This window comes from Kogia breviceps, chromosome 18 (genome assembly GCF_026419965.1).
Source record: "Kogia breviceps isolate mKogBre1 chromosome 18, mKogBre1 haplotype 1, whole genome shotgun sequence".
Lineage (NCBI taxonomy): Eukaryota > Metazoa > Chordata > Mammalia > Artiodactyla > Physeteridae > Kogia > Kogia breviceps.
In genome coordinates this window covers 9,176,308-9,192,375 of record NC_081327.1, presented here as the reverse complement: position 1 = coordinate 9,192,375, position 16,068 = coordinate 9,176,308, and the positions used below count along the sequence as shown (strand labels likewise).

The 16,068-nt window shown below is 52.5% G+C and overlaps 1 protein-coding gene across 1 annotated transcript in view; it reads left to right on the top strand.

The window, feature by feature from the left end:
- Positions 1-4,730: 4,730 nt before the first annotated feature.
- RELB (RELB proto-oncogene, NF-kB subunit) overlaps positions 4,731-16,068 on the top strand; it is a 29,527-nt gene continuing 18,189 nt past the window's right edge. The window contains exons 1-3 of the mRNA XM_067018606.1: positions 4,731-4,963; positions 5,967-6,014; positions 10,889-11,235. Coding sequence (XP_066874707.1) covers positions 4,909-4,963; positions 5,967-6,014; positions 10,889-11,235 — 450 coding nt within the window. The 5' untranslated portion in view covers positions 4,731-4,908. The remainder of the gene's footprint in view (positions 4,964-5,966; positions 6,015-10,888; positions 11,236-16,068) is intronic.

The window sequence follows — 16,068 nt, the reverse complement described above, 5'->3', positions numbered from 1 at the left end:
CTCGGCAGAGCCCCCCATCTTGTGCCTTCCTTCCCCTGCCACCTTGGAGAGCAGGTGGGGGTGTCTCTCCTGAGTCTGGCAGGGAGACCTTCAGGACACGGGACCTGCTAAACTGGGGACAGTGACCCTCTGGGCCAGGCCCCTTTCTCCCCCTCCCCCTCCCAGGAGCCCTCTGAGGGGGCTTCTGTAACCATCCCCATTTCACAGATTGGGAAGCTGCTCGCCACGACCTTACCGCACTAGTGCTCTTAACCACGAGGCCCGCCGAGGCGCGGGGCCTCGCCTGTGCCACTGATTATGTCCTGGCCTCACACAGCCCGGCAGGGCAGGAGCGCCTGCCCACCACCGACACAGTCCCGTTAGCCTGCCTGGTTCAGCAGTCCTGGGACCCCGGCTGCCGGACCCTGCTTACCTCTGGGCTTATGAGCTTGTCTCCAGGGGACCTTGGCAGTGAATCCTGGCTCAGAGTGGTGCCCAGCTGTAGCGGCCATAGCGGTTGGGGTGCCATCAGCACCCTCAGGGTTGCCTGTGCCAAGGACCCAGCCAGACTCTTCGTATGTGGCGCGTGTGCCTTCCCAACGAGCTGGGTACCAGAACTGTTCACCCGCTTTATGGATGAGGAGACTGAGGCCCCTGGGTGTCCCTGCACTCTGAGGGGTTGGGACCCCACATTCCCAGGATTTTTTTTGCTGGCGGGGTGGTCTCATCAACACTTCCAGGAGAGGAGGCCCGGGGCCGAGAACCAAGCCAGGTTCCCCTGGGCTCCACCACCACAGTGCCGTGTAGAGCCAGGCAGGGAATCCACGAGGTCCCGGGAGAGTTGTGTGCAGACACCTGTGTACACACACGCTCTGCAGGCTCCATCCCTGAGGCAGCCACAGCCACAGCCACAGACCTGCTCCACTCCCTCCCCTGCTGAGCTCATAGAACCAAGCAGGTTGTCGGCTCTCAGGCCACCTAAACTCACTGGCCTACCTCCTGCCCAAATCCTCATCCCACGGTCTTCGGCAGGGCCTGTCAGCCGTACCCCACAATTGCTTGGCATTCTCACCTCTTCACTTACACTGAGACCACCCGGTCCCGGCTCCTCCTCATACCCTGGGATCCCAACTCAGCCTCTTCCCTGGTCCCCAGCCCCTCCCATTCACTTTTCATCCAGCACTGGCCACGTGGGGGATCTTACTTCCTGGAGCAGGAACTAAGTGGAAGTTAGTGCTTCCTGCAGTGGAAGCACAGAGTCTTTTTTTAATTTACCATCTTAACCAATTTTTTAAAATTTATTTTTGATTTATTTTTGGCCGGTTTGGGTCTTTGTTGCCGCGCGCAGGCCTTCTCTAGTTGCGGCGAGCTTCGTTGCAGTGTGCCGGCTTCTCAGTGTGGTGGCTTCCCTTGTTGCGGAACATGGACTATAGGCGCACAGGCTTCAGTAGCTGTGGCGCACGGGCCTAGTCGCTCCACGGCATGTGGGATCTTCCTGGACCAGGGATGGAACCCGTGTCCCCTGCGTTGGCAGGAGGATTCTTAACCACTGACCAACCAGGGAAGTCCCAGCAGCCAGAACTTTCTGAAGCACAAACCTGACCCTGCCCGTTCTTTGTTCAGAACCTCCCATGGCTCCCCAGTACCCTCGGGAGAAGAGCCCAGGCTGCTAACTGTGGTGAACGATACCTTGCGGGGAGAGGACTTACTAAGTCCTACAGCCTCATCTCCCTTGCTCTAACTAGCTGTGACCGCTTACCTCCTGGCACCCTTCCCTAAACTGAGACACACCTCGAGGCATGCAACTCTTCACCTTACCCTATGCATCCTCCAGGAAACCCTTCCTGACCACCTCCTCTGGGACACTGCCCCCCACCCACCAGCTCCCTGGGTTCCCACATCCCAGCCCTGCCCGCTGTGGGTCATCACTACCTGGAGACAGGTCTTTCTCCACTGGACTGAGCCGTGTGAGGACAGAGCCAGAGCTGTCTTGGTCACTTCTGTGTCCACAGCACAAGAGGAGTCGCTCTGGGATCGTTTGCTGAGTGCACGTTTGCACAATCCTGACTTTCACAGACACAGGCACACAGCCAGAAGTGTGGACCTTGATGAGGCCTGCATTAAGACATTGGTGGAGAGACTGACATACAGTCAGTCAACAAATGTTCCCTGAGCCCCTCCCCTGGACATTGCTTGGAACTGGGGGTTCTGTGTATACAGCAGGGATCAAGACAGCCCCAGGCCTGCCCTCATGGGGCTCAGAGCCCCACAGAAATCCTGAACGCTGAGGATTTCTGATGTGTCCTTTCAGCCGTTGACCCAACAAACAGTTGTGAGGCCTGACATTTCAAGGGGCAGAGGGGAATCAGGTAGGCTCCTACTCCTACACGTAGGAGCCACTATTCAACACTTCTTATCATGAGCCAAGCTCTAGTCTGTGCTGCATGTGGTTCGCTTCCTTAAATTTAGTATTATCCATCGCCACTACTTCCCCAGCTGTCACTCCACTCCAGCCTCCTTGCTGTTTGTTCCTTCAACATGCCATGCATGTTCCCACCTCAGGGCCTTTGCACTTGGTGTTCCCTATGCCTTGAACACTCTTCCCTAGATATCCACATGGATCCTTCACTGTCTCAGCTGTCTGCTCAGATGTCACCTTAGGCCCTCCCTAAACTTCCTAACCCAAATATTACCCTTCGAACTCAAGCCATGTATTCTGCTTTAATCTTCTGTAAGACTGCCATCACCATCAGACATATATTTGCTTATCTCTTTTCCATCTGTCTCCCCTACTTGGATTTCAGTTCCATGATGGCAGGGGCTTTTGTCTATTGTGTTGTGTGCTGTGTCCCCAGCTTTTGGAGCAGTGCCTGGTACTGTTACCCTGTGTGCAATGACTCTAAGTCAGATGTTCACAAGAGCAGATGGGAAAACTGAAACCCAGAGAAATTAAGTAATGTGTCCAAAGTCTCACAAAGTAATGTGACATGAAGTGCTAGAACAGCGCCTAGCATATGGAAGAGGTCTATACAAGTGTCAACTATTATTGGTATTTAATCCTCACAACCATCCTATTAGACCCATTTTACAGATGAGGAAACAGAGGCTTAAAGAGATGAAGGCAGTTTCCTGAGGTCTCCTAGTAAGTGGCAGACCTAGGATTTGAACTTAGGCAGCCTGATTCTGAACCTTCAAATCATAGTGTTTCTGGCAATGCCCTTGTCATAATGCAGACTACAGCCTGCAGGCCAAAACCAGCATTTTCCAGTTTTTCTGTAATTTTTACATGTTTTAAGTGGTTGGAAAATATCTCAAGAAGAGTATTTTGTTTCACATGAAAGTTATACAAAATACAAATTTCAGTGTCCATAAAATAATGTTTTATTGGAGCACAGTCATGCTGATTGTTTCTGTATGGTCTTTGGCAGATTTTGTGCTATGGCAGAGTTGAGTTTTGAGACTGTCTGGCCCTCAAAGCCTAAAGCAGAGCATATTTGCTATCTGGCCCTTTGCAGAAAAAGTCTGCTCCATATTTTGCATTATAGCAGTAGTTCTCCAACTTGAGCTTGCATCATATCACCTGAAGTGCTGGGCCACAACCTTGAGAACTGCTGTAGACTAGTCTGCCTCCTACGAGCAGGTGCCAGGGCTGGCTTGGTGAGCGCTGTGCCTGAGTACCCAGTGCAGGCTCTGGCACACAGCAGGTGCTCTATAAATGTATGTCAACTGAATCAGTGAGTCCATGTAGGCCATGAAGAGTAGAGATGGAACACTCAAACTTTTCACAGGGAGACAAAGGACATCAAACCTTGGCTCTGTGGTCTGAGGGTGCCCGGCATCCAAGTTGGGACCTAATGTCATCCCATCTTTCTTAGGAATAGGCCTAGAAATGTGATCTAACCAAACGGCTGCCCCTCTTTGAGCCCTCAGTCTCCTCCTCTCTGCAATAATTACAATTCTATCACCTTCCTCTGATGCTGGTGCAAGGTGTGAGGTATCTGTGAGGCCCCCAGGTAAGCCCAGGGGTCAGGCACTCAGCTCAATATGTATCCTGGGGGCTACGCTGTTACCATTCCTGGACTAAGTTACTGAGCCTTTGAGCTGAAAGTGCTACGGGCTATTAGGAAACTTGGAGGAGCTGTGGGGAGGAATAAAACATCCATCCACTCACTTAGTAAAAACTTATTGGGCACTTACTGTTTTTCAGGTGCTGTTCTGGGTGCTGGGGATACAGCAAGGAACTAAACAGACAAGTCCTACAGCTGACATCCTAGCTTTAAACTTTTACGTATGATCACTCCCGATTAACTCAGGTTAAGGAACTGAGGTGTAGAGAGACCATGGAGGTTTCGAAAAGATTATCATCATTGGCAGCTATGGAGCTCTGGTAACCTCCTGATCCCAAAGCTTCCCTTCGAGCCAGAGAAACAACAGGTCAAGTCCGGTTGGCAGACCTGGGGTGGGCAGGCCTCAGTCTTCTTACTTGATCCATGGGTAGGTTGTGAGTGGCCCCAAGCAGGACTCGGTGGTCTCAACCAGAGCAATCTGCGTCGTGGCGGGCCGGGCCCCTCCTGTGCTCCCGGCCTTCTCTTCCCGGCCGGCCCCGCCCCCGAAGCCACGTGACGCGTGGGGGTTTTCCCGTTTCCCTGGCGTGACGTAACGACAGGGTGCAGGCCAATGAGCGCGCAGGCCGCCGGCGCCGGGGAATTCCGCCGCCCCGCCCCCGCCCGCCGCCCGCCCGGCCCGGCCCGGCGCCCCCCGCAGCCCCGGGCGCCGCGCGTCCAGCCCGGCCTGCGGCCCCAGCCCTTGCGTCGCTCTCCCGACCCGCGATCGTCCGCTGGACCGTGCCACCTGGCCGCTCGGCCTGCCCGCGTGTGTGTGTTTTGGTCTGGGCTGGCCTCCGGGCCGTCAGTCCCCACTGGTTGGGCCATGCCGAGTCGCCGCGTCGCCAGATCGTCCGCTGCGCCGGAGCTGGGGGCCTTGGGTAAGCGGGGCCGGGGTTCAGGAGAGGAGTCTGGGGCGGGACTGGAGACGCGGGAGGCCTGGGGTCCTGGAGTGGTCTGGGGGTTCCTACAGGAGTCTTAGGGGTTTTGCGGGGAGAGTGTGAGGGTTCCGGGGACACTATATCAAAGGGAAGGAAGGAGGCAGAGGATGGTAACCGGGTCCGGTCCAAGGTAAGAGAGAGACGTCCCACTAGAGAGTGAGAAGGGGGCGGGGCCTGACCCTGAGGCAAAGAAGGGGGCGGGGCCCGACTACGAGAGGGGTGGGGCAGAGCCTGACTCGGAGAAGGAGGAGCGGGAGCTGCTCCTGAGGGACTGGGCGTGGCCAGACACCGAGAGGGAGAAAAAGGAGAGGCCTGGCCCACAAAAGGGGGCGGGGCCTGACCACGAGTGAGAGAAGAGGACGGGACCTAACTCAAAGAAGGAAGCAAGGTCTCACCTACTCAGAGTAAGGGGCGGGCCTTAAGGGAGATAGGAGGGCGGGGCCGTACTCGGAGAGGGAGAAGAGGCGGACCCGACTCTGGCAGAGAGAAGGGGGAGGGCCTGCTCTGAAAAAAAGAGGGCGGGGTCTGACTCAGAGAAGAAAGGGGAGGTGGGGATTGCCTCTGGAGAGAAGTGGCAGGGTCTGAGGGAGAAGGGGACGGGCCTGACACTGGAAAAGTGAAGAGGTAGGGTCTGACCCTGAAATAAGGAAGAGGGTGGGGGCTTTCCTAACTGAGGTTGAGAAGAGCTCCTCCAGGCCCTTCTCAGCCTTCTTAAGGGAGAGAAGGAGCAGGGCCTGAGTGTGATGAAGGGTGGGGTGACTGACAGGAACTAGGGAACCTGTCCATGAGTTAAGGAAGGAAGGCCGGACCATGCGGGCTATAAGGGTGAGGGGCATGCTCTAAAGGGACGGGGACAGGAGAGGAACGGGGTGGGGCTTGGGAGATTCTCTGGTTCTCCTGCCTTATTTCCATCATCTCCTGAGACAAGCCTCCCTCCCTGCAGGGGCCGCGGACCTCTCCTCGCTCTCGCTCGCCGTTTCCAGGACCACGGGTGAGCAGCCCTCCACAGTTCCGGCCCATCTGCACGCTCAGGATGAGGCAGGGGGAATCATGTGGAGGTGGCATTGTGTACGCCTCTGTCTGGGGGTTTTGCGGAGGTCTACCTCAGCTTTCCTCAGCCTGTATCCCTCCCTGCCCGTTGAGATGGGGTCCCCAGATGCCCCTACCTCCCGGGTGATAAGGAGCTGGGCAAATAAAGCTAACCACCTATTCACTCTCTAAGAGAGTCCTCTTTAGAGATTCACTATGGTAGTGCAGAGCGTAATAATTACATACTGGTGCCACCACCCCTTCACTGCAAGTCACTTCCCTTCTCTGGGACTCAGTTTTTCTCATCTGTAGGATGGGCATAATATCAGTGCCTCAGAGGGACCGAGAGGATTCAATGAGCTGATACAGCTAAACAGTATCAGTATTAAAGCAATAACAGTATTAAAGCAGTGTCTGGCACACAGTTAAGGGTCACCCAGAGAGCTGTTAAAACAGATTTTTGGGCCCCATTTCCAGAGTTTCTGATTCAGTAGCTCCAGGATGGGCTTTAAGAGTTTGCATTTCTAGCAACTTCCCAAGAGATGCTGAAGTACCACTAGTCTATAAGGCCCCTCATCCTGTGCCATCCAAAATTCAGTGGTGCCCAAGGAAATGCAGAAGCATGGCCAAAGGATGACATCATCTCTCATAAATGTGCTGGAATTTGGAGGGCAGGCATTGAGTCCTGCCACCAGGAAAACTCAGTGGCCCCAGTGGGCTGGGTCTGAACCTTTCTCTGGAGGTAAAATCTTGGGATGGACCCCAGAAGTGCTGGCATGGCTGTGGAGGAGGCCCTGTGGGTCCTCTAAGAAGTTTGGAAGTTTGGGAGATAGTGAATGGTGGGAGATGGCATTGGGAACAGGTACTGCCAAGCACTGGTTCTGGGGAAGAACAAGGTTGAGACTTTTCTGACCCAAGACCTAGATCTTTGGTTTCTTTCAATTGAGAGTAATTTCTGATGTTATCCATTCAACAGATGTTTATTGAGTTCCAATTGCATACCTGGCCCTGTGCTGGGCAGTGCTGAGCACTCAGCAGTGAGTGCTGTGCTGTGTCCTCATAGGGTTCCCTACCTAGATGTGGAAGCAGATGTGTACACAATGAATTAAATGTAGGATTATAAATGTGATAAAGGCCCTAAACAAATCTTGGGATCAGTGACACCTAAATAGAATGGTGGGGATGGGAGAATGACTGAGATAGAGCGGGAGGGAAATTTTCCCTCATTTTGATGGGCCCTGGGTGTATAGTGGGGATGGGGCAGATGTGTTTCCTACTCTCTGGTGTTCACAGTCTACAGGAGACAGATATGAATCACTCTAATATAAGATCATGTCAAATCCTAGCCAGTGCCATGAAAATGATAAAACCAAGGCACCTAACTGTGAGTGACTGGAGTGGGGGTTCTGGGGGCTATCTTGGATAAAATAGTCAGGGAAGACCCATCTAGGAGGTGACATTTGACCAGGGATCTGAAAGTGGAGGAGGAGGCATGCAAAGATCTGAAGGAAGAGCATTCTGGTAGAGACCAGCCTGTGCAAAGGCCCTGAGGCATGAAAGACGGCTGCTTAAGTGTGGCCCATCCTGGCTGGCCCTGAATGATGGCAAGTTTGTGTGGGAGTTTGGGAGGGGGGCAGGTTGTTACTTGAGCTGAGCTCTGAATAAAGAGAAGAAGTCCCTAACATTTCCTGGCTGAAAGAGGATTTTAGATAATAATAATAATGGCTAAGTTTTATGGAGGGCCTGAAGTGGTCGGACCCTGTGCTAAGCAATTTCCCAGTGTGCTTCTAAATCCTCATGCTAATGCCTGAGATATATCAGACCTTTTTATAGAGAAGAAGGCTCAGAGAGGTTAGGCAACTTTCCCAAGGCAACACAGCCAGAAGTTACAGCCGGGATTCAAACTAACATCTGTGTGACTCCACACCCCGTGCTCTGAAACCATGTCTTCCAACCTCCCCATTTTATAGACAGACAATCTGAGGCCTAGAGAGGGGAAGCAATTTACCCACATCCACAAAATAATGTCTCCCAACACCTTACCCAACAGCAGCCAACATTTATGTATCGTCTACTATTATGGCAGTACTAAATGCTTCCCGTATATTAAACAGCCCAACCAGACAAGCATTATTATTGTGTCCATTTTATAGATGAAGAAACCAAGGCGCAAAAAGAGTTTAAGTAATGGGCTCAAGGCCACATGGCTAGCAAGGAACAGAGCCAGGATTTGAACTGAGGCAGTACAAAGCTTCAGCCACAGCTGCCCGGGCCTCAGTTTCCCCTCGCAGCCTGGGAGCTCCTTGAGGGCTCAGACAAAGTCTAACTCATCTTTGGATTCCCAGGTCATCCAGCACGGATGCCTGGGAAGGTGTTTCCAAGTGGAAGTGACTTGAAGTTGGCCCTGCCGGTGATCTGTAGCGTGTCCCTTCCTCTCGCCCAGACTCAGTGTCCCCATCTACCAAGTGGGGATGTCTTCCCCACCCCGGTGACTTCACAGATCACATGAGATAAGCGGGGCAGGAAGACTGCTTTCCAGGGAGCAAAGGTCTGGCTGCTGGGAGCCACTCCCCGAGAGTGGAGGAGGAGGACAGGTCTGGCAGCAGGGCAGGTTGGCAACGCTTCAGTGGCCAGAGGCCAGCGCAGGCAACCCTGGATGGGGCGTCTGGCCCCAGTCTGCCCTCCCTTGCTGTGCGACCCCACAGGCTTGCTTGCTCCCTCTGGGCTCCCCTCGTTCTGTCTGTGGAAGGATGGGAGGTTGGTTTCCATCCTCCACGGTCCCTTCCAGGGCTGAGCTTTCCTGGGGAGGTGATAAGGGGCTTCCCCAGCATTGCTCTCATTCCCCCCTCAGGAAGTAGGGGCAAATCCCGGATAATGGCTGGGGACCGCTGGGGACTGGCGTGGGATGCAGAGGGAGGTGGTTGCCTAGAAGTGAAGGATCAGCCTTCCTCGATCTTCAGACACCAGGAAGTGATCTCCCGGGGTCTAGGGTGGGCTTTAGGGAGGGGTCCACCCCCACATTTTGTTTAGAATTTGGGGCATCCATTTTTTTTCCTGGTGATGAGACCTTTGGCTTTTCCTTAGATTCTCAACACTGCTTCATAATCCCTGGTCTAAAGCTTTTTGGGGGGAGGCATTTGAGGATAGCCTGACCCTGGGACCCCAACATTGGGAGCTGAGGGGAGGGTAGGCCAGGAGGGAGAGATGGGGGTTAGGGCTTAACATCCCAGGGAGTCAGAGCCCAGGATTTCCCAGGATGGAGGAAGGGGGAAGGGTTCTGGGAAGGGATGGGGTTGGGGAATCTGTCTTAAAAGATGAAAGTCTTGACCACTTCCTGGACCTCACCTTTCTCTTTCTCTTCCTTCCACAGATGAATTGGGTGAGTATCACAGGGCAGTTCTGGGGGGAGGCTGGGGAGTCCAAGTGCTCACAGAGAGGGATCTTGGCCTTCCTGGTTGGGGACGAGGTCACAGTGCGACTTCTGGGACTGCTGGGGGATTTTAACAAAGTCATGTGCTCCCAGGGCTCTTAGCAATGCTTGACACTTAGTGAAGATTCAGCATTATGCCAGCCGTCTTTAATATTAGTTACTGTTACTACAACTATTGTTCATTCCTTTGATGAGTTGTATTGAGCACCTGCTGCATGCCAGGCACTGTTCTAGGCACCGGGGATTCAGCCACGAGCCAAAGTCCCTGCTCTCTTGGAACTGATACTCTAGTGGCAGAGACAGGAGGAAAAGGAATAAAGAACAAAATAATGTTAGATTGGGCTAAGGAAATAAACAGGAAGAGGCCTGGGGAAAACACATGAGATTGTGCCTTTCTGAAGAGGTGGGCTGAGACCGGAAGGATGAGAAAGAGCCAGCATGGGTTGAATGGGGGGAAGCGTGGAACAGGCAGATGGAAGAGCCAGTCCAATGCCCGGAAGCGGGCTTGGTGGGTGCAAGTGACAGAAAAGAGACCAGAGCATGATGAGAGGGGGCCCGTCCACAGAAGGCTCTGTGGCCAAGGTCGGGGGTGTGGGTTTTGTCTTTGTCCTGTTTTCCTGAGAGGAGTGGAGTTTGGGGAGAGTTTTATGTGGGGAAGGTGTTGACTTTGACTCTTCGGGAGATGGGAGCCACTGGAGGCTTCCGTTCAGAAGGGGACAGGGTCTGACATCAGATCCCTCTGGCTGTGTTTGGCAGATAGACTGCAAGAGGCGAGGTGGGGAACAGGAGAAGTGGTTCAGATGGAAAATGATGGCGGGTGGCCCAGGGAGGAAGCAGTGGGGGTGGGGAGAGGTGGTGGGAACGTAAATGTATATTTGAGGTAGACGCAGGAGACGTTCATGGATTGGACGTAGGAGATGTGCGATCGTGAGCAGCTGATAAAGATGTGCATCCTTACAGCTTGAGCACCGTGGATGGTGGTGCTGCTTTCTGAGATGGGAACGGCTTGGGCAGAGCCCCCTGTTATTCTCGTTATTAAATGGGGCAAGATGGAGGCAGGGGTACCTGTGACTTGGTTCTACCTTGATCCAGGTGAGAGGTGATGGAGGCATGGGTTCAGGAGCTGTTTCGGAGGCAGTTGGACAGGAGGGTGCAGGAGAAGGAGAAACCAGGCCGACCCCTGGGGTTTGGGGCTTCAAGAACTGGGGGACGCTAGGCGTCTGTTTCCAAGAAGGAGGGCAGGGGCTTTTCTGTGTTTGGAGCTGACGCCCCTGCCCTTGGCCCACAAGAAATATGTCTTGAAGAAATGAACGGACGGGAAAAGGCGAGAGCAGCACAAGTCTGGGGGTAAAAAAAGCCTTTTCTTTGACAATCAGAGTCATCCCTAGGTTTTGCTTCTCCCGCAGAGATCATCGACGAGTACATCAAGGAGAATGGCTTCGGCCTGGAGGGGGCGCAGCCGGGCCCGGGCGAGGGGCTGCCGCGCCTGGTGTCTCGCGGGGCGGCCTCCCTGAGCACCGTCACCCTGGGCGCCGCGGCGCCCCCGCCCCCGGCCACGCCGCCGCCCTGGGGCTGTCCCCTGGGCCGGCTGGTGCCCCCGGCTCCGGGCCCCGGTCCGCGGCCGCACCTGGTCATCACCGAACAGCCCAAGCAGCGCGGCATGCGCTTCCGCTACGAGTGCGAGGGCCGCTCGGCCGGCAGCATCCTCGGGGAGAGCAGCACAGAGGCCAGCAAGACGCTGCCCGCCATCGAGGTGGGCACCGGGGGCGGGGGCGGCACCAGGGGCGGTGGGACTCGCGTGTCCCCCGCCCCGGAGATTCATATGCATGTATTTCATTATTCATGTATTTTATGGTGGTTATTATTATTGCTCTTGCTATTGCTGGAGCGGACGATACCACTGTCACTTGGCCTTAAATTTCAAGGGCATTCAAAGAAAGGCCTTCTTCCCGGCAATTTGACAATATTGGTCAAAATTATCATTGGTAGCCTCCCGGTTCACCAGTGAGGCCTTAAGAATCAGAGCATGTGGATTCGAATCCAGGTACTGCCTTGGGCAGGTTACTCGGTCCCTCTGTGCCTCCTCCTCTACAAAATGGGGTAATACGGGCTTCCCTGGCGGTCCAGTGGTTGGGACTCCACGCTTACACTGCTAGGGACCCGGGTTCGATCCCTGCTTGGGGAACTAGGATCCTGCAGGCCCTGTGGCATGACCAAAAAAAAAATTTTTAAACTGAATAATAATAATAACCAAGCACCTGGGTTGTTGGGAGAAGTAAATGAGTTACTCATACACGCCAAGTACCTCCAACATGGTGAGTGCTCAACTGAGATAGCTTCTACTATTACTAGTATAATTATTATTATCATTATTACTCTTAGGCCGGGCCATTCCACTTCTAGGAACTTATCATGTAGATGTGCCTGCATCTGGGTGAAAGAGGGACGTACAAGGTTCTCCCTTGCAGCCTTGTTTGTATAGAGAAGAATTGGAAGTTTCCGTGTTAATCATCAGGGGACTGGTGAAATAATCGATACATCTACTGATTGCAATCCTATGCAGCAGGGGCAAATATATCTGTGTAAGTGTGCAGATAAATATAAATACATACAGTTAATACAGAAAAACTTTTAAATGAAGCCGTCCCTTAGGTACTGATGTGGAAGTATCTATCTCCAAGATATATTAATTTTGTTTAAATTGAGGTGCAGAATTTTGTGGGTATTATACAGTTGACCCTTGAAAACATGGGTTTGAACTGGGTGGGTCCGCTTAAACGGGGATTTTTTTCAACAGTAAATACGATTCCCCAGTTGTTGGTATCCCCCCAGGCGGAACCGCAGAAACACGGATACTGAGGACCAGCTATAAGTTATAGGTGGATTTCCCACTGCAGGCAGGGTCGATGCCCCAGTGCTCCCTACCCAACTCCCCACATTGTTCAAGGTAAACTGTACTACCGTGTGTGTCAAAAAGAGGGGAAAAAAAGATTTTCAATTTGTATTTGCTAGTATTTGCATACAGAAACTCTGGAAAGGAAAACAAATACAGGTGAATTTTTTTTTGGAGGCAGTGCTGAATGGTAGGGTACAGACAAGATTTTCAACTATACCCATCTTTATTTTATTTTATTTTTTATTTTTGGCTGTGTTGGGTCTTCATTGCTGTGCGGGCTTTCTCTAGTTGCAGCGAGCGGGGGCTGCTCTTCGTTGCAGTGCGTGGGCTTCTCGTTGCGGTGGCTTCTCCTGTTGCAGAGCCCGGGCTCCAGTAGTTGTGGCGCTGGGGCTTAGGTGCTCCACGGCATGTGGGATCTTCCCGGACCAGGGCTCGAACCCGTGTCCCTTGCATTGGCAGGGGGATCCCTTAACCACTGTGCCACCAGGGAAGCCCTTTATTTTGTTTTAAAATTTTGAATCATATGATGTGGATCAAAACGTTCAAAAATATGAAGAGTCACGTTAAATTAACATAATTTAAATTAAATTAAAATGAACAAAAGTCCCCCACTCCTGGCTCCGGGTTCCCCCCCCCCACCCAGAGGTAACCATTGTTATCAATATCTCATGGAGCCTTTCAGGAGTATTTTATGATGAATGATTATACAGGCAAATATATACATACGTACATACTATCCCCCTTTTGTACATAAAGGGGAGCGCGCGTCCACGTGTGTGTATAAAATGTGTGGGTTTTTTTTTGTTTTTTGGGTTTTTCTGGCCGTGCCACGCAGCTTGCGGGATCTTATTTCCCCAACCAGGGATCGAACCCAGGCCAGTGGAGACATGGAGTCCTAACCACTGGACCACCAGATTCCCTTCCAGAAGTTAACTGAGTGACACACATGAAGGACATAATAGATGAACCAAGTCGTTCTCTACAGCCCTGCTTGTAATAGCGGGAAACAGGAAACAACCAAAATGTCCACCGATAGGAGACTTGCACAATATATTATCCTATATCTACACGGCGGGATGAGATGGGAAAGAGAATCAGGCAGCTTCAGTCATGCTGATGTGAACTCAGCTCCAAGATATATTCTTAAGTTAAAAGCAACACATTTTAGGACTTCCCTGACGGTCCAGTGGTTAAGACTCTACGCTTCCACTGCAGGGCGCACAGGTTCGATTCCAGGTGGGGGAACTAAGATCCTGCAAGCTGTATGGCGTGGCCAAAAAAAAAAGTTAAAAAAACCCAACAACTTCTGGAAGTGGGATTGCCCGTCAAAGATAATTTGACGGCTGTTGCCAAATTGCCCTGCCTGGGAGGTTGCATACACGTCTCTCCCAGTGATTTCTGAGAGGCCTGGTTCCTGTGCCTTTCCAATATGGAGACTTCATGTGTTTCTGGATCTTTGCCCAAGTGTCCATGGACCCTGAATTATGTCCTCACCATCCCACCAGCCCTGGATCCCGAGCTCATCTGCTTCCTGACCTCCAGCTTCCTCCTTGGTGACCAGCTCTCCGTCTCCTCCAGATTTCCCCCTACAAGACCACTAGAGGGGTGCTGTTAAATTACACATCTGCTCCTCTCCCCTGTTCAGAATCCTCCTTTGGCTCCCTAGCACCCTCAGGAGGAAACCCAAGATCCTCCCTGGGCCTCTAAGACCTTTCGTGGTCCGGTTCCTGCTACCCATTCCCATTCAGCCCTCCTCACTCACCACCATCCAGCCACCAGCCCTTCGCCTGTGCCATTCCTCCTGCCTGGAGGCTTTCCACCTGCAACCTGGTCACCTCCTATTCACCCGTGAGGCCTCAGCCCACCTCAGGAACGCCATCCCTGACCCCGGCCCCAGGTCCCAGCTCCCTCGTGTGAGATCTGTTTCCCTCTCCTCTTCCCCAGTGGGATTTGTACTCAGAGCTTTACTTGGGGGATTAGCAGAGCAACCTTGTCCTACCCCCAACAAGTTTGGATTGTAGGGTCAGAAAGACTTGGGCTTTGGTCCTGGCTCTGCCATTTACCAGCTGTGTCGATTAGGGCAAGGCCAGTGCTTCCCCTGGCCTCAGTTTCCTCATCTGTAAAATGGGCATGAAGCTCCTGCCCCCACAGGACACTGTGAGGAAACCAGGGAGATGGCCCAGCACTGGTGTGCAGGACCCCTTACTCAGACAGGTGGTTGTAGTTGTTGTTATTGGATTCGGCTCCAGGCGTCGTGGCCAGAAGTAGCGTGTTAGCGGGACATTCTGGTGAAAAGAACGGTTTACTTTGAAACGTATATTCCATCACTGGCTTTTCAGGAATGGGCAAGTGTGGTATGTTAAGGGGCAATTTTGTAGCCCTTCATTTATCTTTTTTTTTTTTTTTTTTTTTTTTTTTTGTGGTACGCGGGCCTCTCACTGTTGTGGCCTCTCCCGTTGCGGAGCACAGGCTCCGGACGCGCAGGCGCAGCGGCCATGGCTCACGGGCCCAGCCGCTCCGCGGCACGTGGGATCCTCCCGGACCGGGACACGAACCAGCGTCCCCTGAATCGGCAGGCGGACTCTCAACCACTGCGCCACCAGGGAAGCCCCCTTCATTTATCTTTAAGCATTTTGTCTGTTTTTCCAATTTGATAAGGGATATTTTTTGAACTTTATGTCTCAACTTTTTTGGAAAAATTCTAAACCTATGCAAAACAGACAAGGATAGCACAACGGACACCCGTATCCTTTTGCCACATTTGCTTTATGCCTCTCTCTCGGTTGATTTTTTTTGGCCACGCTGCGAGGCTTGTGGGATCCTAATTCCTGGACCAGGGAATGAACCCGGGCCCTCGGCAGTGAAAACACAGAGTCCTAACCACTGGACCGCCAGGGAGTTCCCAATGCCTGTCTCTTTATATCGACATTTACGGAGGAAGATTGGAAAGTGAGTCAGAGATATGACACTTCCCTCAAAATGTTTCAGCCTGTATCTCTCAAGAGCCATGACTTTTTTCTACAATGTAGGACCTGTTTGATCACAATGCTGTTATCACATTCTAGAAACGTAATAGTCATGCAAGAATATTATCTAAGATTAAGTCCATAGTCTAATGATCCCAGCTAACCCCAGATATCCTTTATACCTGTTTTTTTTTTTTCTTGTCTCCTTGTTTAAAATCCAGTCCAGGATCATGTGCTGCCTTTACTTGTCAGGTGTTGCTATGGTCTGAAAGTTTGTGTCCCCACCCCTCCAATTCATATATTGAAGCCCTAACCCGGAAGGTGATGGAGAAGGTCCCTTCCACCATGTGAGGACACAGTGACACAGTCTGCACCCCCAAAGAGGCCCTCGTCAGAACCCAAGTGTGCTGTCTCCCTGATCTTGAGCTTCCAGCCTCCAGAACTGTCCAGAAATAAATTTCTGTTGTGGATACACCACCCAGTTCATGGCATTTTGTCACAGCAGCCCAAACAGAGGAAGACAGTTGTCTTTGGTATCTTTTGACTTGGGTTCATTCCTTGGTCTGTCTTTCCATTTCAGGACAGGGACATTTGTGGAGGACAGGAAAGGCGTTTTGTTTTGGTTTTTTTTTTTTTTTTTTGTGGTACGCGGGCCTCACCGTTGTGGCCTCTCCCGTCGCGGAGCACAGGCTCCGGACGCGCAGGCTCAGCGGCCATGGCTCAC